The sequence below is a fragment of the Lynx rufus genome, unplaced genomic scaffold (assembly GCF_022079265.1).
Source record: "Lynx rufus isolate CCGP_SWC_20201006 ecotype Redwood Valley unplaced genomic scaffold, mLynRuf1.p SCAF_4, whole genome shotgun sequence".
In the NCBI taxonomy this organism is placed as follows: Eukaryota; Metazoa; Chordata; class Mammalia; order Carnivora; family Felidae; genus Lynx; species Lynx rufus.
Window position 1 is genome coordinate 63,346,336 of NW_025814856.1, and position 22,762 is coordinate 63,369,097.

General features: G+C 54.8%; 2 protein-coding genes across 5 annotated transcripts in view; both read right to left on the bottom strand.

The window, feature by feature from the left end:
• PKD1L1 (polycystin 1 like 1, transient receptor potential channel interacting) overlaps nt 1-3,289 on the bottom strand; it is a 119,335-nt gene extending 116,046 nt beyond the window's left edge. Inside the window, exon 1 of the mRNA XM_047096626.1 lies at nt 3,226-3,289. Coding sequence (XP_046952582.1) covers nt 3,226-3,288 — 63 coding nt within the window. The 5' untranslated portion in view covers nt 3,289. The remainder of the gene's footprint in view (nt 1-3,225) is intronic.
• Nucleotides 3,048-17,052, bottom strand: HUS1 (HUS1 checkpoint clamp component). 4 transcript variants are annotated; one of them, XR_006965225.1, is made up of 9 exons: nt 16,840-17,052; nt 15,667-15,794; nt 15,406-15,582; nt 13,175-13,282; nt 11,834-11,908; nt 7,327-7,426; nt 6,057-6,176; nt 5,743-5,945; nt 3,989-4,061 (listed from the first exon to the last, which is right to left on the bottom strand). XR_006965225.1 is itself a non-coding variant. In XM_047096628.1 (8 exons), exons 1-8 carry the CDS (start codon nt 16,889-16,891, stop codon nt 3,979-3,981), a joined length of 843 nt encoding a protein of 280 aa, XP_046952584.1. In that variant the 5' UTR covers nt 16,892-17,047; the 3' UTR covers nt 3,048-3,978. The 4 variants fall into 4 exon arrangements, 2 of the variants coding, with proteins under 2 accessions (XP_046952584.1, XP_046952583.1); XM_047096628.1 differs by lacking the exon at nt 5,743-5,945 and having other exon boundaries at nt 3,048-4,061; nt 16,840-17,047; XM_047096627.1 differs by lacking the exons at nt 5,743-5,945; nt 16,840-17,052 and adding an exon at nt 15,941-16,212 and having other exon boundaries at nt 3,048-4,061.
• Between the last annotated feature and the right edge of the window lie 5,710 nt (nt 17,053-22,762).

A 22,762-nucleotide genomic window follows, 5' to 3' on the forward strand; every position in this document is an offset into this window, starting at 1 on the left:
TAACTGAGACATCAAAAAGCAAAGAGCAAATCAGCATGGGAAACTCGTTTGTGGCCATGCAAGTCCGGGGCGGGAATCCTCAGGCGGGTGGGGCCCCGAAGCCCCTGCACAGCCGAGCGGTGCCACCACCCACCCACTCCAGGTCATCCCAGACGTGTCCAACAGGAAGGGAGGTCCCCTGTGTCACTAGGAACAGATGAGCCAGCCAGCACCCCGAAATCACACTGAGCGTTACCCTCCGATGTGACAAGACTGCAGGCCCCGGGCTCTGGCGGAGCCCCTGCACGGAAGGTGAGGAGCGTTCCCCCAGTAAGAGGAGGAGCAGAGGGGAGGACAGAGCAGGAGGGGAGGCTCAGCCCCAGTGGCCGCTGCCAGCAGGGGAGGACCCCGCCCAGGAAACCAGACTTGGGGTTTCCCCCCCATGGTGTTCTGCTGGGCTGGTCACCCTCCGCCAGGAGCTGTGGTCACAGTGTGCGGTAACCGCTGACCAGCAGCAGACCCCCCAGGACCAGTCTCGTGTGAGGTTTTCACCCGATGGCTGCACTTCAGCTCTAGAGGCCTTGCCCGGGACTGGGGTCAGCATCTCCCCAAATCTCCCCGGGTCTCCAGGGGAACGGGGGCTCTCCCCATGCAGGGCACGGTCAGTGGGGCTCAGGGAGGCGGCCCCCTGCCCCATGCTCCCAGGGGTCTCCGCTCATCACAGACCTGGGAAGCCCCACCAGCCTGGACCCCAGCAACTGTCCGCACCCCTCACCACAGACGCGGCAATCACGCTGCCACGCACAGCACCTTGTGGATGTGGACACAGTGCTGTGACCTTCCTGCAACACGACTAGTGAGACTTCAGCTTTCTGCTTAGGAAAGGATGCGTGTGGAAATGCAGAGTCTAAAGTCCGATGTTCCAGAAACTCTAGTTGCCAGGTGATTATGGACTGCATTCAAGTAACAAATATTATTGCTCAGTCCTTTAAAACCTAATTTTTTTTGTTACAAAACTCATCGTAAGAGTTCTAGAAAATACCCTGGTTTACAAAGATCGAAGTAAAACATTCAGCAATGATCAGGTGTAGGTGCTGGTGTAGGTTTTCCAGCCCTTCTCTCCCCTACAGACACTCGTGTCCTCAGAACCAGAGTCACATGGTACACATGAGTGTCTGGGCTTCTTTCCGTGATGAACTGTGCACCGTAAACACCATGCCGGCCAGGGCGCTCCTTCTGCAATGTTGCTGTTAGAGTAGGAAATGCTGTCGAACCACGGATGATTCAACAAATCCCCCATAAACTCATATTTAGGATATTTCATGTTGTTTCAGTACAAGAATATTAGAACACCTCTGATTATAATCCGTGTGTCAATTCCTATAAGCACAAGTAGTGGGTGAAAGGGCACATGGCTGTTTTGAAGGCTCCTTGAAGGCTCCACACGTAATAAATCTCCAACCCGACCCCAGCAGGCACTGTCTGCTGGCTAAGGTATCTCCTTGTCCCCCACAGAGGGCTCCTACCTGCTGGCTCAAGGACACCCCAGGGGCTCAGGATTCCTCATGGACCCCCCACTGGAATCCACACAAAAGGACACAACTGTATCTCTTCAAAGTGAAGCCCTGCCCATCTGGCCACACCCATGACAACCTGAATGCCATTCAACACCTTCCCCGTCTGGGCACAGCCATGGTTCTGACCCAGGAAAATGTGGAGGTCATGTTCCAAGGTCGCTGGACTGGGTCCTGTGCCAGGCCCGGAGGGACCCGCAAGGACGTTAGTCATGAGCTGCCAGGTCGGGTATTCCTGCACACCTCTGAGCCAGCACAGGGGACGGGTGCATGAAGGAGGGGGCCTGAGCACAGAACAGCCATGCAGGGGGTATCTCCAGCGTGCGGGACACGACTGAGACACCTCAGCACTCCCAGGTGCCAGTCCCGAAAGAAGTTAACCTTTCAAATTACGTGCGTGTTTCCAAGTGGACTAAACCGCTATTCCCGACCTACCAGATTTTCACCCTGGTATACTGCCCAATAAAGCGGCACCCTGGGCTCCCCTAAGTCTGTGGTTTCCACCAGCTCCCCCGGCGGTGGAGGGATGGCCATCCTCATTCAAGTCTCTGAGGGGCCGGTCCTGAGGCCGGGCCCTGGGGAACACCAAGCCGCAAGTCCTCCAGAGAATCAGAAACAGACCCCACCGTCCTGACCCCCAGGGAAGGCTGTGTGGCCAGTCCGCACAGACTCGGGCCATCCATAAAACCATCAAAATCCGGCATTACTTAAACAAACACTGTACAAACCAGAGAGAAATTACATGTGGTTTCAGGACATTTAAAAACTGCACGTAAATGTGCTATCCTACAGCAGATTTAAGACGATGACACTCTCCCAGACTCAGGAAATGACTGGTGAACACGGACTCTGAAAGGTGGGACTCATCATTCTGGCCGCATGGCAGAGCCTGGAGGAGAGGGCTTCCTATCAGACGCCAGGGCCTGGGTGCCACTCCCATCCCCGCCACCAGCTGTGTGGCCCTGGGCAGGTCACAAAACCCACTCGGCAAAATCTCAGGTGTCTGAGCAGCTGTGCCCACGTCACCTGACGCCGGACAACAGAATGCCAAACGCGGGCTATGCGCTGGAGCAGAGAACAGGCCCTGCTGTGTCGGACAGATGAAGGATGTGCTACTTTACTGCTAACTTACACTCACAAACAGCATTCTATCTTTGTTATGTGTTAAAAATCATTTAAATAATCAGAAGTAAACAATTTTCCAGGTTGGTGACTAATACATTTTCTGTAACCAAAACAAAACAAACAGAAAAAAACAAAACAGAGCCAAACCGCTTTTGTAAACTATTTTCAGGCACTGCCCCATTGAACATCACGATTTCTTTTCTTTTTTTTTTTTTTTTTTAAATTTTTTTTTTTTCAACGTTTATTTATTTTTGGGACAGAGAGAGACAGAGCACGAACGGGGGAGGGGCAGAGAGAGAGGGAGACACAGAATCGGAAACAGGCTCCAGGCTCTGAGCCATCAGCCCAGAGCCTGACGCGGGGCTCGAACTCCCAGACCACGAGATCGTGACCTGGCTGAAGTCGGACGCTTAACCGACTGCGCCACCCAGGCGCCCCACGATTTCTAAGTTTGACGCTGCAGCTAGAATTAACTTTGCTACAAGCCGAAGAGAGATGTGCTCACTTAGGGCGACATGAACAAACGTTCCGCCCCATCTGAACTCACCTGACGAGCAGCGGAAGAGGCACTCAAATACCCAGCTGGCACAGAGTACTCAGAAGAGGCCATGAAGGAAACTTTACACGTTGCGGATTTCCCACTTGTTCTTCTTCCTCGGAGCAACCGCCTTACTTCTCGGCTTTGTCGTGTGAGTTAAGACACTGTTCACGACGTCCCCATCCACGGGGCAGAGGAGAGGCCGCCACGGTGGGACGTGATGGGGCGGGCCCCAGGGGATGAGACGTAGTCTCGGCCCTGAACACAGGCTACTGGAGGTCTCTGTCCCTCCCCTACACACGCGGCTGTGCTTTCCAGAACATCAGAAGGCCGAGCACAGCAGCCCGCAGACCACGGGGGACACGAGATCCGAACGTCAGGGGGAGACAGAATGGAGAGGATCGTGACCCAGGACAGACAATGGCCCCGGGAACCTGGGAGGACCGGCAGCTAAGGCTCCACACACTACAGCCAGACAGCCCCCCACAGACCCCGTGACGCTCTGCGCAACCAAGGCAGCGGGAGGGCCGCCCTCGCCCATCATCCGGCTCCGGGGAGCAGAGCCAGGGTCGTCGGGCAGCTCCTAGAAGCCTCGGCTACCTGAAGCCTGCATAAAGAAACTCTTCCTTTTCTTTGCCGTGTCTTAACAAAACAGACATGAGAACAAGAAGCAACACGAAGTAGTGTGTTTATCCAACTGTGCTCCGCAAGCTCCAGTTCCCACCAGCACAGAACCAAGGGAAGAGAGGGGCCAGACGCAGCCTACGAGAAGGCCGGGATGAAGTACTGCAGGGAGACGTCCTCGTGGAGCAAATCAAAATGGACGATCTTGTTGCTCACGATGTCTGGGGAGAGAAGAAGACCTGTCACCACAAGGACCGCAACCAGCGCTCGCACGCGGGGGCCCCTCTCCTGGAGCCCGGCCTCCCTGCGGCTCCGCTCCCCGCGACGTGACCGCCCACAGCCAGGGAGACGAGGCCCAGGACTCTGGTGAGAGGCCCTCATTTGCCAAATCAGTGTCCTTCTAGGAAAACACGTCTGCCACCCACGAGCAAGCTAAGTGAGGTGAGAAGGCCGAGCACGGTGGCCCGCAGACCACGGGGGACAGGCTGCAGCGCAGGCCGGAGCACAGGAGGGGCCCGGGTCAGGCGCCGCGCTGCGCGATGGCAGGTGCACAAGCCCAGAGGGTGGAGCTCATCACTCTGCTCGATTCCACAGCAGTGAGCGCGGGAGTGAGGGCAGTGGCCAGGCCCACAGCCACTGAGGGGGCGGGGGCAGGACTGCGCCGGGGAGCCAAGGGCAGACCTCAGAGGCAAGCAGGGCTGGGGCTGGACGAAGTCTGTCAGGGTGGGCCGGCCGCAAGTGCCAAGCCGAGGAGGGAGCAGTCCCAGGGGATGGAGGCCAGGAAGGGGCATGGCGCCAGCAGAACACCCTCCAGGAGCCGCGGCGGCTGGAGACTGAGGGCAAAGGGCAGCCAGCATGCCCTGGAGGTGGGACAGTGGAGAAGTGGACCTGGGGGACGCCACCACAGAGGTGGAAACTACAGGCACAGACGCAGGGCTGAAGGACTAAGGAAAGGGTAGGAGCAATCCAATTTTGCTTTGTCACAATCTGCCACTTCTGGGGACTTCAAGTCACCTTCCCCAAGGCACAGGCAGCTCAAACGGCTGCCTCGCCTAGAACAGACAAGCTCTCTGTCCTGGACGGGCCATGAGGGCGAGGGCGAGGGCAAGGGCGTGCGCAGGGCCAATGCCACCGCGCTGCATGGGGTCGGGCTGCGTAACCTGGGTACCACCTGGACCGCTAGCCAGGACTGCGGTCGCGTCACCCGGCAGCGGTCAGGAGCCTGGCAGCAGGTGGGATAGCTGTCTGGAGTCTGTGAGGACCCTGCGCTGAGACACAGCCACCACTCTCAGCGTCATGAACGTGCGCCAGGCCAGGCCAAGGGTTCTCAGCATTCGGTGCAGGCGGACACCAGCACCCGCCCTAAGGCCCAGCTGTGCCAGCTCCCTCCCTCGCCCCGTCTCTCTGTCCTCCACACACCCCTTCACACCCCATCACCCCTTCCAGTGCCTTCCTGACGCGCTAACTGCCCACCCGTGATCTGCTTCGCTTCCTGTCTCTCTTGGAGGGCTGGCATTCCTTGGCACAACCACCTAGCATCTTCTATTCCTTGTCCTGGGTGCGGGCGATCTGGCGGCCGTCCCCGGCTCCGCCCACTGGTGCTGCGCATGCAGCCTGACGGTTCTTCCACAAAAGGTGTAGCTCCCTTCCACTTGCTGTGGTCAGAGTGACAAGGAGACAGAAAGAGCCTTGAAAAGTTCAGGGCGAGTAAGCCCTCCCTCACGTGTGGCCAATGAATGGTGAGAGCCGAGAGGCAGGTGTATGGCTGAGAAAGACAGGACCCACCACGGTCACGGGGCCAGCAGGAAAAGTCAGCAGTCAGGGAGAAACGGGAGAAATGGGAGTCGAGGAGGAACCGCTCAGGTTTAGACACAGAGGGGAAATAAAGGCATACGAGGGGACCTTAAGTCTAAGTCCAGTGGGGTCAGGGGCTATGGCTGTCGGGCCAGATTAACAGAGCAGCCTGGACGATCAACAGCCGTCCTCTGGAAGCTTCTCCTTAGGCGCAGACCCACTCGTGGTGGCCGGGCGAGGCAGCCAAGCCAGCGTGGCTGCAGGGCCCCAGATCAGAATCTCCAGGTGCTGCTGAATCTGGGAAAACTGCCCTGGGAAACAGGCCCACGTGACCGAGCTGTTCTGCACTTAGGAGAGTGCGCAGATGCGAGACCCGCCCCCCTGCCCCCCCCCCCCCGCAGGCAACCCGAACATGCACTCACTGCACACGGCCTTTGTCGGGTTCACTTGCTGTCCGGCAAGGAACTGCAGGAGCCTCCGGATATCGATGCGCACCTCGGCCATCTGCTCCGGGTTTCTATCCTGAGACGCGTCTTCAGAGGCTGAAACGACACGCACAGCTCGGGGGTCGGGGGAGCCCGGAGGCGGCAAGCTGCCTGTTTAGATTGATGATCCACGTGACTGCCGGCTCTTGGAGCCTGGAGACGCTGCCAGATGCTAAGCGAGCATTTATCAAGTCCTTCTCTTTAAACTACGTGGCAGATTTCCAGAGAATCTTCACTTACAGTGACATCAAATCTGACCTGCTGTCCCCACTGCAGTGGAAGAAAACGCACGTGTCAGTCCCCTGACATACACGGAGGAGGGGGACTGTCAGGCGCTAATACGAGACTGCCTGTTCTAAAGTGGAATGAAACGAGAGAAAAGGTCCTTGCAACTCCGGCAAACACCAAAGACCAGACCCTCTGTGCAATTTATCAAACTAAAGAAAGCGAGTGTCACCAAGCTCAGTCCCCCCGCACAACAATTAGCAAAGCCTGCATCACGCAGATTTCCCTTGGCAGGAACGTATGCCCTTCGCCACCAAGTGAAAACCCCTCGCTACGCTACGCCACGACGGGTCATCAACAAGCCAACTTGTGGTGATAGAGACAAGCCAACTTGTGGTGATAGATCCGGACTGTAAAAGTGGTGGCCCGTCCTGTGTTCGGGAGGGAGGCTGCGCAGAGCTGAGCCGGTTTCACGCGACCGGCAGATGTCCCCAGGACCCTGCCTCGCACCCGCGGCACCACCCGCCGAGTGTGTCATCCAGGCCTCGAGCCCTGCCAGCACAGATCACCTGGTCAGTGACCCCATTGTCCCCTGCTACTGAACTGGTCCCACGGTCTCTGTCGCTGTGTAGGGAGGAAAAATCTGTCAGGTGAGGAAGGCGTCTATCTGTTAATCTGATTTCATAAACACTTGGGACGTACACAGGAGGGAGGAGATTTTCTCCACCTTGTGATGCCGCCCCAGGTGAGAAGCGGGCAGACGGGCACTGAAGAGCTGCCAGGGCTCCTGGGGACCACGGGGCAGGCACCGCCCTCAGGCCCGGGAGGCCGACCTTCCCTGCTCTGGCCTCAACTGTCTATTCTCTCCCCGAGCGTGAAACTCGGGCAGCTGAATTCCACCCGTTTTCCAGGCAGAGATCTCAGCAACTGTTCACCTGAAACAACGTATTAAAGGCAAAACACAACCCGCCAGAAAACTCACCTGACGGAGGGTTCCCGAGATCCTTAAAGTGGGTTGTAACGCACACTAGCTCCGTTTCTATTTTCAAGTTCAATTCTCCATTTAGGTTTGCTTCAATGATCTGCAAATTGAGTATTTTACAGTCTTAAAAAAGCAAAGCAAAACAAAAGGGGTAAAGGGGGAAAGAAGACATCAGCTTCCACGAAACCAGGTGACAAGGCCACCCCACAATGGCACCAAGACCCACCCAGCACCAGTGACACAGGGAGCTCAGAAATGCCCAGAGGGGGCCCCTGAGTGGAGGCCCGGAAGCCATGTTGGGGGAGGGGGGCTGGCAGGGCACATGGGGCAAGGGGCAGGGGAGGCCACAGGAAGAGCCTGTGCTGAGAAGAAACCCCGGGAGCAAATGTTCAAGGTGAGTGAAACAGGGGTGTGGGGCTTAAAGGAGAGAAGGAGAAAGAGGGAGAGGTGATGCGGGGAGGGCTGCTACGGCACGCAGGGGGGCGGCAGCGTGCTGTGACAAGCTGTGGCCACAACAGGACTGAGAACCCGGAGTTCTGGAGCGAGAAAGCGTCTGGTCCGCTCCCACGACTACAATGAAAACCCACGCTCTAAGAGAACTTCTGAAAGGTCTGTGGTCAGGCTCCAAATGGAGATCTTGTGGCAGGGGGATGAGGGGGAGAGAGAGAGAGAAACCCCTGGCCAGAGGGCATCTGGAGCCCAGCAGGTGCTACAGAGTGGACGCGAAGCGTAAGGGATTAGGTCTGGTTCATCAAGGGGACAGATGAGAAAAAAGAGCCTGAGTCAAGAGTCGGGGGAGCTGGGAGGTGACCAGACCTCATGCAGGCACAGAGTGGGAGTGGATGAGATGAGAGGATCGAGGATCGCAGAGGGAAGGAGACCAGGAGGGCACAGCAGGTGGGCCCAGAGAGTGCAGTAAGAGGAAATGAGATGGACGGACAGACGAAAAACAGTAATTATGGAGCAACAGAGAGACCACACGCCCTGAAGAGAGCCACAGGTAAAACACGAGGAAGTCCACGTCGTCCAAAAGGAGAGCCAGAAGAGGGGCCACCTCCGGGGACGCTGCCCGCGCCTTGAGGGAAACTGGCCCCAAACAGCCCATGGTGGCTTCTGAGGGGATGGAAAAGCCCCCAGTCCCTCCCCAGGCCTCTCCCCCCTCATTAGAGCTCCCCGCTCACAAGGAGACACTGGAGGGGCCGCACCGGACCCCGTGCACCCGGAGACTAACCGGTGCTGCCCCCACTAGTCCTTCCCAAGTGACCGGATAGACGGCCGCTCTACAGGACTGTGAGCCCTTCACCGTCCCCGTGCAGTGCAACCTGCATCCCCACCGCCTACGGGCAGAGACCGTAGAACCACGCTCTGCTCTGACAACTACTACACACGGGAGGGGACCGAGAAAATTAGAAGCTGGCCAACTGCCCTGTTTTCAGCTGGCTGCACCCTGGGTCATAGCTACAAATGCAGCATAACCACAAAACCTTGAGAATTCGTGGGAATGTGACCCTCTATTTAAAAACCAGGCGCGGAGGTTGGCAGGGGAGATTTACAAGTTCAGAAAGGTCTGGAGACGTTGCAGCGTCCAGTCGCTGGTGCCCCTCCGCACTCCCAGCACACAGGGTGCCGGCCACCCCACCCCCACCCCCCTGCCTCCTACCTTCCCATCCGGCCTCTCCCCTGCCTGTGAGGGGCAGCACACCACCCCAGGACCCACCTCCCACCCTCCCATCCCGGGGGCCTCTCTCCCACCTGTGAGGCTTCTGAGGGTCAGACAACATTCCTTCCAAGCTCCATCCTCTACACCAACCCTGGGGTTTTTTAACGAGACAGGATCTACCAATGACATTCATAGTAAGATCTGTGCCACTGAACAGCTTCCAGTTTCACTGATCTGATCTGATTTCTCTTCCCAAGTCCGCATCTGCCCATTTCTAACGCCCAGCAGGTCTTGGAGAGCCCGTGTGGCAGTTTGCAGGTCAACATCTTGTTCACCCACCAATACAGGACGGCGTGTGAGGCAGTGGAAAGACAAAGGGGCACTGGGGGACCCAGGATGGTGGAGGTGCCCTGCCTGCATGCTGGAGGCAGCTACATCTACCTACACTGAGTGAGCAGCTCAGTACCCCTCGTTCGTGTTCCTCGACACCGGTGAACTCCAAGCATTTCTCATTCTAGAAACAAAACCAAAACCTTTCTGAACTTGACTGAGCTAGTATCTCTGAGGGGTTTTTTTATTATTATTACTTAAAATATGTTTTTTAATGTTTATTTATTTTTGAGAGAGAGAGACAGAGTGTGAGCAGGGGAGGGGCAGAGAGAGGGAGACACAGAATCGGAAGCAGGCTCCAGGCTCTGTGTGTCAGCACAGAGCCCGATGGGGGGCTTGAATTCACGAGCCACGAGATCATAACCTGAGCTGAAGTCAGATGCTTAACCGACTGAGCCACCCAGGTACCCTGGCATTTTTTGTTTTTAAGGTTATAGTTTTAAGTAATCTCTACACCCAACGTGGGGCTGTAACTCATGACCATGAGATCGAGAGTCACATGCTCCATGACAGAGCCAGCCAGGCACCCCTGAGGCTTTTAACATTAAGTACAAAACAGTCCTCCAACTTCACTATTGCATAGTATCGGAATCGTGCCCTCAAACGTTAAGTGTTTCTTGTCAACTTTATTGGTGAACCCAGAAATACACTGTTGTATTTCTAAGCACACTCCCATAGAATCTGGAAATAATATGGGATTAAAACAACACACAACAATCTGTAAACTCTCACTGCTTTTGGAAAACAGTGGTTTTATATAGACTTAATTCAGGAAAGCAGCTTGCGGTGGTTCTGGATTCACTTCAGCCTTTAACGCTCTCTTCCACTTTCTTCCTAATCCAGAAATCTGAGTCATCACACGATTAGCTCTACATCCCCTGAGCACAGCCAGTGTCTGGTGCACGGCCACCGTTCTGTCACTACCCAGGGAGGGAACTGACAAACGACGGGTCTCTGACCCCCGGCCGCTTATGTCTACTCTGGAACTCACCAGAACGCTGCCTTCACCAACATCCTCTGTCTCTTAAGGGTCTGGATGGGATCTTGCTTCTCCCAGTGATCTTCTCAATGGTAATTACCTACCACTCTGCAGCGCTGACTCAATGTACTGAGCACTGAACATAAGGTACCTACCTCTCCATCTGTGGAAAGTCGCAAAGCCCCCATGAAGGTGCGCAATCCTGCCCACTTTGGGTGACACCCAGGACAGGGCCCATAGGTTGGGTAGTGTGGCCAGGAGGGGCCCCAGGTCTGTGTGGCCCCAAGGACTCCCCTTTGCCACCAGGTCACAGCAGGTTCCACCTGCTGTCACCACTAAGCTGATGTACATAGCTCTGAGTGGCTTGTAAGCTAACAGGTGACGCACAGCAGGACCGTGTCAGACCCCAGCACACACACACCTCCCGTCCTGAACTGGAAGCTCAGGTGGGCCGACAAGCCCTCAGGGGCTGGAGTCTGAGGTGGCACCTGCAGACGGCGGGGACTCCTGGCCCCGCACATGCCTTCCCTGCTCCTACATGGGTCCCACGCGCACCGCCCCACGGCCGCATCCCCCACTGAAGGAGGTGGGGACAAGGCTGTGAGTCTCAGCAAGGGCCTCCTAGTGCCTCCGGGATGGGGATGCGAGAGTGCTAACGCCCTCTCTTCCCTCATTCTCTTGCCACGACTTTCAGATGCAGAATTCTGGTCATCTAGTCATGCTCACTATGCACTTGGCCACCCTGACTTTCCACCGAGTATTCCAGACTGCAGTGGCCACGCCACAAACTTTCTGTTTTTAAACATTCCAGAGAAGAGAAAAACACCTCCGATGACTCGGTCTGTCTCAGCGACTTTGCTGACTCATTTCCATGGGACCGAAAGAACAAACAACCAGATCCTTGGATTAATTGCCCTGCTTTTCCCTGTGGGCCTCCCTGAGCCTCTCTGCAGGTGCCCGGACTCGCCGCAGAGGAGGCCCCCAGCCTGACGACTGGCTCGACGTGAAAGCCGTCACAGGACACCGGCGTTCTGGGACAGCTCGGACCTGTGCTCGCCGAGACACGTGGTACGTGGACGGGACGCTCAGCTGTGCTGATACCAATGATTTGTTAAAGAAACACACATCAGCAAACAAAACGTGACGCTCTGTCCGGGGCACAAGAATCTGCTGAAAGCATCCCTGACGCACTATAAACACGACTACGAGGGGTCAGGGCAAACACAAAGGCTCCCCCTGCGAAGGGGGCTGAAAAGCACTAGAACAGCTTCTCAGGGCATCTGAGACTGCAGGCTCTCCACCACAGGCCGGGTCCTCGAGCCCACCTCGGCAGGGGGACCTGCGCCCTGGGACGCCATCAGGTGAGCGAGGATGCACCCACACCTCTGCCAGGCGAGGCTTCCTCCCAGGACACTCAGCCTGAGCCTGACACCTCCAAGATGCTGGGAAAGCTCTTCACTAAACAAGTGACCACTTACAAGGTGATTGCTGATGTTTTTCATTTTTTCCACGATGCTCTTCATGGTCTTCAAAACTGGCAAATAGATGCTAACCTGCAGAATGGAGGAGAAAAACCATTAACGCAGCCAAGGACGGACGGTGCTCACCACCTATGTCGGAAATGTGCAGTTGCTTAGAAGCTCTGAAATCCTGTTTCCAAGTTGTGGGAACAGAGCTCCTTTAAAACTAGGAAAAAAGGGGCGCCTGGTGGGCTCAGTCGGTTGAGTGTCTGACTTCAGCTCAGGTCATGATCTCGGGATTCGTGGGTTCAAGCCCCGTGTTGGGCTCTGTGCCGACAGCTCGGAGCCTGGAGCCTGCTTCGGATTCTGTGTCTCCCTCTCTCTCTGACCCTCCCCCGTTTGTGCTCGGTCTCTCTCTGTCTCAAAAATAAACAAACATTAAAAAATTAAAATTAAAAAAAAAAAACAAAACTAGGAAAAGAAAACAACCCTACAACCTTACTGACCCCTGCCTGCCTCCGGGACACCTTGGCGCCCTTGTCCCCATGGCGTCCACCTGGTTCCAACGGGGTGGCCCTCCCGCTGACGTGCACTGGTACGCGCCCAGGCGCCCACGTCCCCATGGTGTCCTCCCGGTTCCAGGGGGGCAGCCCTCCCGCTGAAGTGCACCTGCGCACGCCCAGGGGACGGGACTCAGCACAGCCCGCAGGGCCACCTGCCACCTCACAGACGCTGCGGGTGGGTCGGGCCCCAGCGCTCAGACCCTCAGACCCGGCCCCTGACGTTGCTGGAGACAGCGCGGTCTTCCTCCCGGTCAGTGTGGATGGCCTCCCAGAGTCCAGTAAATAGCCTACGCGGTATATTTTCACAATTCCTTCTTGCTCTGATTGTAAGCAAAATGTAGGGGACCCTCTGGCACCACGCTCACTGTCAGGGGCTCTGGGACTCCTGGCAGCACGCCCGGAACAGCCCCTCCTCCTCGCTTTTACACGAACCCTGGACACTAGTCCTTATGGGACGAGGAAAACTCGAGTTCTGGGAAACGGACAGAAGTGACCTTGCCCCCAAGGACTACTCTAGGTTAGTCTTATGGAAGCGCTACGACTGAGCAGGACATTCTCTGTCCTGCGTGTGAAGCGTGTGGCGTTTCTACCATGAGCAGCACGGTCTAAAGGTGTTTTATATAAACAACGGAAGGCAAACATTCCAATTTTTCCCTGGAGAATCCTTTAAAAATGACTCTCGTTTCCTCCCAGGTACATACAATCTTCAAATGAAATGTATGGCGAGACCGTAACTAAAATCAGGGACTTCAAACCACACCATTTAGTTTGCAAGCAGAGGACGGGCATCACTCACGTCGGCGTCTGGGACTGTAGGCTCTTGCAGATCCTTCCACAATTTTCTAGGAATGACCCTAACGGGGATGTCATGTGTCACAACGCGGCTACTGTTCGACACTGATAACTGCCAAGAGAGAACATGTTTTCATAACGTCAATGTAGAAAAACCAGAGTAACTGAAGAATAAGTAGAAGCCAACCCCGCATCTACGTGGAATGTTCTCGACTCTTTCATCCGAGTCCATAAAACAAGCACTTCCGGCATGGTGCCTGTCCTGCTGAGCCCTGTTGAAGTCAGGAGTGTGAGGAGTAAGTCACGGTCCCCATGTTCCAGGGACACAGATGGGTCAGGAAGCAAGAAAACAAACACGACCTTGTCTGAGCTGCATGTGACACACTGGTCACAGCCTGGAGGAAAATGAAGCAGTGACCAGATGAATGTTTGGGGAGGTTCCCAGACGGAGGGCAAGAAAGGCCTCTCTGAGAGGCAACATTTCAGATCGTGCCACAACATGGTGGGAAGATGGGGACGAGGGGAACCCTGTCCCTCACTACATGTGAAGCCGTGAGGCAGAAGCCAACCCGTCTGCTGAAGGAACCGAGACTGTTCTTTGTGAGCTCAGCATGCAGCATCGTCTACACTGCTGGACAGAACCATGTTTATCCATGTCCAGGGGCTTCCGTGAAACAACAGATTGACGTATCCTGCCCTTTTATTTATTTATTTTTAATTATTTACAATATTTATTCATTTATTTTGAGAGAGAAGGCGAGAGAGTGTGAGCGGGCAAGGGGCAGAGACAGAGGGAGAGAGAATCCCAAGCAGGCCCCACGCTGTCAGTGCAGAGCCCGAGGTGGGGCTTCAACTCATGAACCATGAGATCAGGACCTGAGCCAAAATCAAGACTTGGACGCCTAACCTACTGAGCCACCCCAGCACCCCTAGCCAGCGCTTTTAGACAGAAAGCATCACATGTCGCTATCCTGTTTCCCCTTAAACAAGTGAGGAATCACACAAGCTTGTCCTAAGGCAGCGAATACTCTGATCGGCTCTAACATAGTGAACAGGTGAGGAATCCGTTATCAGGAAGAACTTCAAACTGTGCACAGTGCTCGCACCAGAGTGGGCACAACACACACAGCACGGGGCGGGGGGGGAGGGGAGGCTGCCGATGGGAGGAGCGGCGCTGGACTGGCACTAACGGGAGAGGGGGTTTCAGAGAGTGAGAAGGGGACATTCCAAGCAGGAGCCCCAGGGTCCCCAAAGCCTGGGAGCTGGACTAGAATGGGACACTCTGGGGAACTACTTAGACAGTGGGAGTAGGCGATGTGGCTCCAAGATGGCATAGGTGGGGCCATGCACACATGGCTTTGAACAACACATTAAGACGTGAGAACGTCGTCCTGTGAGCTGTGAGTCTGGGGGAAGGGGGGCACGTCCTGAGGACAGCAGGTGTCAGATTCTTCTGGGAGCAGCACTGAACACACAGCAATTCTGGGAGACCAAGAGATCACCTAAAGGGGTTACAGATGAGGTAGGGAAAACCCTTCAAAGGGGAAAATGTATAAAAACCATGATTTCTAGATGAAGGGACCACACCTCTAAGAGGAACAGAGATGCAGGGACACGCAGACTGGAGCAGAGGCAGAAGTGTTCCCACACGGGAAGAGGCAGCATCCCAGCTGAGTACTGTGTGATTGCAGCACTATTTATACACGAGGGAATCTGACTCCAATAGAAAACAAGTATTTGTGGGCACATCTTTGCTTTTAATAAAACCAACTAGGGGTACCTGGGTGGCTCAGCCGGTTAAGCATCTGACTCCTGGTTTCAGCTCAGGTCATGAAATTCTTGGGGTTCCTTCACTCTCCCCCCTGCCCCACCACTCTCTGACCCTCGCTCAGTCTCTCTCAAAATAAATAAATAGGGGCGCCTGGGTGGCTCAGTCGGTTGGATGTCTGACTTCGGCTCAGGTCATGATCTCACAGTTCATGAGTTCGAGCCCTGTATAGGGGCTCTGTGCTGACAGCTCAGAGCCTGGAGCCTGCTTCGGATTCTGTGTCTCCCTCTCTCTCTGCCCCTCCCCCACTCACGCTCTGTCTTTCTCTCTCAAAAATAAACATGAAATAAAAATAATAAACTTTAAAAAAATAAAACCAACTAGTTTTCCACGTGCTATTAGAAAGCCTGGACTTGTAGCCACTTCTAGCCCTGCTGGGAAGTCCTGGAGCACTCCCTCCTACTCACCAGCTCTATGGAGACCGTGAGGCAGGGGAAGTGTTTATTAGTCAGCTTGATCTTCAAGGCTCTGGCATTCTGGGCAGTTCTCAAAGCTCGAGATAAATTTTCCGACGTCAGCTCTAAATAAATCTCGTTGTTTTCAGCAGAGACACCTTCCATCTGAAATTCACTGAAGAAGTTCTCCTAAGGGCAGGAAAAGAGGGGTCCTCTGTCCCTTTGCAGTGGCCTTTGGGTGCGGTCCACAGGCTTCCAGAACCTTCTGCTCACCTGTTCCAGCTCACACCACATGCTCACGCCTCCATTGGCCACTTTGTCGGAGAGGATGAAGTTCAGCTTATCTGGGCTGATGCGGAGGGTACAGGTTTTGGCGAGCTTGGCGATCATGTTGCTGACGCCTGCAGCAGGGGGTTAAAGCAAGGAATTACCAGGACAACTGAGCTTAGACAACCCCCTGAACATGGTGAAACTGCTGGTGGAAAAATAACCCACTGAAAGGGGCTTTAACACGGTCGGTCACACTGGCCCCCAATAACCCTCATACCAGGAGTGATGGAATGAAGAAGGAAGGCTGCGGGGAGGTTAACTGGAGCCCAGTAAGGCATTCACTCGCTCAGCCTGCAATGGGGCCCCCCAGGCCTGCAGCGCAGGGCCAAGGGCCAGTGCAGCCCGACCAGAAGGGATGTCTGTGCTGGATACACTGTCCATCCGGGACAGCAGCAGGTTTAAGATAAAAAACTCCAGGATGGAAATCAAGTTCCATAAACAATCCTTGGCACCTGCTCTCATGCCTGCCTGTCCCCACCCAGGTCCGTTCACCCAATCCTTCCCCCAATCCTTCCCCGAGAGAAGCCCCATCCACTCCCATGGCCCATGCGGGGGAAGGGGGAGGGGGAGAGGGGTGTCCTGCCCCTTTGGCCCCAAGCCCCCTAATCCCCATCCCTTAATCCTCCCGCGAGCCCACATCCTCGTCCCCCCCCTTCCCGCGGGCTCCCATCCCCACGCCCCCCATCCCCGCGCCCCTCGACCCCCATCCCTTTCCCCCCACCTCTGTCCCCCCATCCTCCCGTGGCCCACATCCCTGTCTCCGTACCTCCACCGCTCCCTCGCGGGCCCACGCCCTCCACCCGCGTCACCCTACCTCTGTCCCCCCACCTCCGCGCCACCACCCCTTCCGTGGTCCCCGCCCCCATCCCCGCTCCCCCTCTCCCGTACCCCCTCCCGCGGCCTCCCGCCCACCATCCCAGTTCGCGCACCCCTATCCCCCCACCCCCGCGCCGCCGCCCCTCCCACGGGTCCACGGCCTCCGTTACAGCCCCGCACCACCCCCACCCGGTCGTCCCGCGGCCCGCGCCCCCTCCCCATTCGCCCCCCGGCGCGCGCACTGCCTCCTTCCGGCCCGCGCTCTTCTCTACGCCCCGCTGCAGGCCCGACCCCGCTCACGTGTGAAGTGGTTCAGACAGGCCGTGTCCACGATCTTGGCCCGAAACTTCATGGCGGGACGCAGGCCCGCGCAGGGTGTCCGTCGGCCGCGGACTCGAGTCTCCTCCTAAGCGTCCCGCCGGAAACGCCGCCGCGCGCTCATTGGTTCCGCCGCCCGGCCCGCCCCGTGGGAGGCGGGGATCCCGGGTGAAGTGCCCTGGGAGGCGGGGTCTCGCGTCACGCTCGGGGTCGCACCCACGTGGGAGGCGGGGTCTGGGTCAAGTCTGCGGGAGAGGGAGGTCCCGGGTGTCACTCGGGGTCACATCCCCGGGGAGGCGGGGTCCGGGTCAAGTCTACGGGAGAGGCGGGGATCCAGGATCCTGTCCCCCTGGGAGGCGGGGTCGGGGTCACACCCCCAGGATAGGCAGGGTTTGAGGTCAGGTCTGAGGGAGAGGAGGGTTAGGGATCACACTCCGGCTCGCACCCTGGGAGAGGCGGGGTCTGGGTCAGGTCTCTGGGAGAGACAGGTCCCGGTGTCACTCCGAGTCACATCCCCGGGTTAGGCAGGGTTTGGGGTCAGGGTCTGGGAGAGCTGGGTCTCGGGTCTCACTTCAGGTCACATACCCTGGGGAGGCGGGGTCCGAATCAGGTCTGCGGGGGAGGCGGAGTTCCAGGGTCATATCCCCGAGGGAGGCGGGTTCTCGCGTCACTCTCGGGATCACACCCCCGGGGAGGCGGGGTCCGGGTCAGGTCTCCTTGAGAGACAGGTCCTGCGGTATCTCTCGGGGTCACGCCCCCGGCGGAGGCGGGGTCCCGGATGTCAGATGAGGTCACACCGGGGAGGAGGGATCGGGTCAGGCGGGCCAGAGAGGCGGCTCCCAGTCTCACTCAGGGTTACACCCTAGGGGAAGGCGGGGGAGGGAGGGGTAGGTGGGGAGGGCGGTAAGCCTGGGGTCAACGTCCCGAGGGGGCGGGGTCCAGGGCCACGACTGCAGGTGGGGGCGGGGTGGGGGGGAAGGGGTGTACCCGGATCTGGTTCTGGTCACCCCCATGGAGAGGTGGGATCTTTTGTCAGTCCCTGGATGGGCTGGTCTAGGGTCAAGCCCCAGGGTGATCTTTTTGTGACTCTGGAGTCCTCAATCCTCAAGAATGGGAAGTGTTTCTGAGGATTCACATTTTGAAAGAATTTTGTGACACCTATTTCCAATTGTTTTAAAACATTAAAAAGATCCTCTCCCTGTCTCTGCCCCTCCCCTGCTTGTGCTTTCTCTCTGTCTCTCCCTCAAAATAAACCTTAAATAATTTAAAACATTAAAAAGAAAACCCTTAGTTTATTTATAAAAGACTTGTTAGGGTGGCCAGTGACCTTTCAACATTAAATAATATTATCACTTAAATTTATACCTCTCTGGAGCAGGGCAGTTTATAACCCCCCTCCTGGCTCAGATGGCAGTGAGGAGGGAAACACAGGCAAGAGAAATGCAGCTTCAATGAAGCCTCACGGCTCACCGCCCACTGCCGGACACGTGACACATGCGGAGGGTCACTTTACCAGACACCTGATGCGTGCGGAGGGTCACCTTCCTGGAGGAACGCACGGCGCCCCCAGTGCCTTAATGTTTTTGTCTCTTTAAAGACCGGAAGTAACCTTATCTTCAGGGCACCAGCCCCTCGAGGTCCTGGAAGCCTTGCTTCCGATTCCTCAGAGACTGACTTACTGTCTTACCCTCCTCCCTCCACTAATTTAAAAGTCTGTAATCCGCCTCCCCTCACAACCCCAGCGCAGCTCTTTCTGCCCGTGGGTCCTGCGTCCGTGCTGTAATAAAGTCACCTTTTTGCATCAAAAATGTCTCAAGAATTCTTGCTTAGCCGTTGGCTCACGAATCCCACTTCATAATCTCATCAGTAGCACCGGTTGTGAATCCTTAGAAGTGAGGGTTGTTTTTTTTTTTTTTTTTACCAACAACAACCAAAAAAATGGGTTTATTCACAGGAATAGCAGAAAGGAGAAGAATGCTCTTTTGTGGAGAAAAAGGAGGAAATTGGGAGAGTTTGTTTTCAAAGACGGACTATTGGAGAAAAGCAGGGCTTCTGGGCTGTAAGTTTTCTCCAGGAAGATTTGCAAGGGCGGTACATTTCTTGTAGGAGTTGGTATCTAGACCTTTCCCTGTTGGAGCCTGTAACTGATGTCTTGCTGTGGGCTCTTGGGGGGGGGGCGGGCGCTATAATTGACACTCCTTCCTGTAATGGTGCGGAGGGGCCCCTTCCCCCTTCTAGCTCCTGGCTCCACTCCCCAGGCTTGGGCTTTCCCTTCATTCTCATATGGTAAAGACGGGGTATGTCAACACTGACCTTAAGCAATAATCCTGCAAGTTTGTCTCAAGATGAATTTTACCAGATCCTAGTTAAAATTCTTAAAAAAAATTTTTTTAATGTTTATTTATCCTTGAGAGAGAGAGAAAGAGAGAGAGAGAGAGAGAGAGAGAGAGAGAGAGAGAGAGAGAGAGAAACAGCATGAGTAAGGGAAGGGCAGAGCAAGGAAGGGACACAAAATTCAAAGCAGGCTCCAGGCTCCTAGCTGTCAGCACAGAGCCCGAACCCACAAGCCGTGAGATCATGACCTGAGCCAAACTTGGACGCTTAACCGACTGAGCCATCCAGGAACCCCCCCCCCCAGTTAAATTCTTATAATGTACATGATAGAAATGATGGCAGAGAATTAAAAAAAACAAACAAAATAGGAAATACACCTTCAACTGTATCCAGCCTGGTTTTCCAAATACTATATTACCCATGTTAAGAACGCATTATTTTGGGGGGTGCCTGGGTGGCTCAGTCGGTTAAGCATCTGACATCAGCTCAGGTCATGATCTCACGGTCCGTGAGTTCGAGCCCCGCATCGGGCTCTGTGCTGACAGCTCAGAGCCTGGAGCCTGTTTCAGATTCTGTGTCTCCCTCTCCCCTGCTCTGTCTCTCTCTCTCTCTCTCTCTCAAAAATAAATATTAAAAAAGTGTTTCAAAAAAGAATGTATCTTTGTAAACAATGTTTCATGCAATATTGATCTTTATTATTTTTTAAATTTTATTTTTAAATTATCTGTACACCCAACACAGGGCTCAAACTCACAACCCCAAGATCAAGAGTCACCCCATTCCACCAATGGAGCCAGCCAGAAGCCCCTGCTCTTTACTTTAAATGACTTAATTTTATGCCATAAAAAATAAAACAGATTTTTTTAAACTCGCCAGGAAGACTTCTGTGATTTTACATTCTGCATAGACAAAGGCCCAAATAATAGAGGGAATTTTGCCCCAGCAATTATAAAATTAAGCTGGAATGATGTTTACTTGAATGGGAAAAGGAATCTTCTGTATGAAGCCTCACAGTTTTCTTAAACTAAATAGATTCAGTAAACCAATAATTCCAGTTCTGATCATTAAATATACAGACACTGCTACCCCAAGTTTTTTCCAAATGAGTGTGGGGTGAGGCGCAAGATCAGCAGTGATCTCTAGAAACCTGTGTGCTCTTGAGTTTTCTAGCACAGAGCACTCTCCCTTTGCTGTCAGTCCAGCCAGTAAACAGCCTTCCGATTTAAAAACCGGCCACACCTCAACGGTTGGTAAATCAGTCCCAGGAGGATCTAGGGAACAGTGCTGGTGCTGTTTGTTATGTTTGTGTATTGTGCAAGGAAATGCCCTAATTTAGTCCTAAAATGGAAATACAGCTACAGTGTGGCAAATAAAAGCGTTTACCGCCTGTCTGTCCCGGAAGCTGCACACGCCCCATGGGGGGCAGGTGACTGCTCACCTCCAGTCCCTGCGGGGAGGCCCATCTGTGGTCCCCCTGTCACGAGGCAGTGCTGGAAATCCTACGCAAGGGTAAAGAGACTGGCACAGCTCAGAGCTTCTGCATCGGATCTGACAGGCGATATTTCTCTTTTTTTCTTTTATGTGAAAAAACTGTAAAATGAGAGTGTGCATACTGTAGAGGTGGTGTGAGAGCACGCCTTCTGACAACTGTACTGTTTACGGGATGGTTTTGCTTAAATAGCTTTTCAGCGACTTCATCTTTTAGACGTGGAAGGAAAAATACTTCAATAAATTGCATAAATCTTTTCTTAATGTTTATCATTTTTGACAGAGAGAGAGACCGAGCATAAGCAGGGGAGGGGCAGAGAGAGAGAGGGAGACACAGAATCTGAAGCAGGCTCCAGGCTCTAAGCTGTCAGCACAGAGTCTGATGCGGGGCTCGAACCCACGAACCATGAGATCATGATCTCAGCCGAAGTCATTCACTCAACCGACTGAGCCACCCAGGAGCCCCGTACATTTCATAAATATTTTTTAAATTAACATTTGTGGAGCCCACGAGAGCTATGAGGCACGGTGCTCAGGGTTGGGGTTCTGAGGAAGGGGACACCCAGCACCAAGGACAAGGGACATGGGCATCCATTGGCTACTGTGTCCCACATACAAGGTGCCATTGAAATAGTATCTGTCAGCAGGGTGAGTTAGATGACCATCGCTTCTACATCACCTTCTCCTGATAATATCACTTTGATAACAAACACCCATACGGCAAGTGCTATTACTGCCATCTTATTTTTTTAGATGTTTATTTATTTTTGAGAGAGGGAGGGCTGGGGAGGGGCAGAGGGAGAGGGAGAGGGAGAATCCCAAGAGAATCTGCGCTGTTAGTGCAGAAGCCTGATGTGGGGCTCGAACCCACGAACCGCAAGATCATGACCTGAGCCGAAACCAAGAGTCAGATGCTTAAATGAGTAAACTGGGCGCCCCTATGACCCCCATTTTAAAGATGGGGGACTACAGAGAATTGGGGATGTGAGGCGTGGTCACAGTGTAGGCTGTTTGGCTAACGGGCTGGTTACTTTAGGTGCGTTGGTTTGGCAGAAACGGCGACAGCTGGGAGCAGGTGGGAGCATCCCGTGGCCCTGAGGCTCGGTTCGCGGACCCTGCGCTCAAGAGAGGGACCAGATAGGACTGCGCTGAAGCTTCCCTTTCCTATGCTGACATGGGTGCCGACATCCCGCCACCAGCGCGACCCGTCTGCGTCTTTGCGCTCAGGAAGGCACAGGCCAGCTCTCCGGTGTCTGTCTTCTCTCCTTGTGTCCTTGCGGGGCCGTGGCTTTCAGATGGGCCATGGGCTTCCCTCATGTGCCCAGCCAGCACTGAGCCAGGTCACACTGGGGACCCCTGTCCCAGGTCTCTTGTGCCAAAAGCGTCCTGACTTCCCATTTCCGCATTTTGTCCTTTTAAAAATGTTCTTGGGGGGCGCCTGGGTGGCGCAGTCGGTTAAGCGTCCAACTTCAGCCAGGTCACGTTCTCGCGGTCCATGAGTTCGAGCCCGGCGTCGGGCTCTGGGCTGATGGCTCAGAGCCTGGAGCCTGTTTCCGATTCTGTGTCTCCCTCTCTCTCTGCCCCTCCCCCGTTCATGCTCTGTCTCTCTCTGTCCCAAAAAATAAATAAATGTTGAAAAAAAAATAAAAAAAATGTTCTTGGGGCGCCTGGGTGGCTCAGTCGGTTGAGTGTCCGACTTCAGCTCAGGTCACGATCTCACGGTCCGTGAGTTCGAGCCCCGCGTCGGGCTCTGGGCTGATGGCTCGGAGCCTGGAGCCTTCTTCAGATTCTGTGTCTCCCTCTCTCTCTGCCCCTCCCCCGTTCATGCTCTGTCTCTCTCTGTCTCAAAAATAAATAAATGTTAAAAAAAAAATTAAAAATGTTCTTCCTTCTGTTTCTGTTTCTCATTCACCCTTTACTTATTTAAAATTTTTTTTTCAACGTTTTTTATTTATTTTTGGGACAGAGAGAGACAGAGCATGAACGGGGGAGGGGCAGAGAGAGAGGGAGACACAGAATCGGAAACAGGCTCCAGGCTCTGAGCCATCAGCCCAGAGCCTGACGCGGGGCTCGAACTCACGGA

Coding starts and splice junctions, on each gene's coding strand:
- HUS1 (XM_047096627.1), bottom strand. CDS start 16,001: ATGCCTTACTGGGCTCCAGTTAACCTCCCCGCAGCCTTCCTTCTTCAT. Junction 15,795..15,940: donor TCTTCATTCCATCACTCCTG/GTATGAGGGTTA, acceptor CCCCTGCTGCAG/GCGTCAGCAACATGATCGCC. Junction 13,283..15,405: donor TCACGGTCTCCATAGAGCTG/GTGAGTAGGAGG, acceptor CTCTCTTGGCAG/TTATCAGTGTCGAACAGTAG.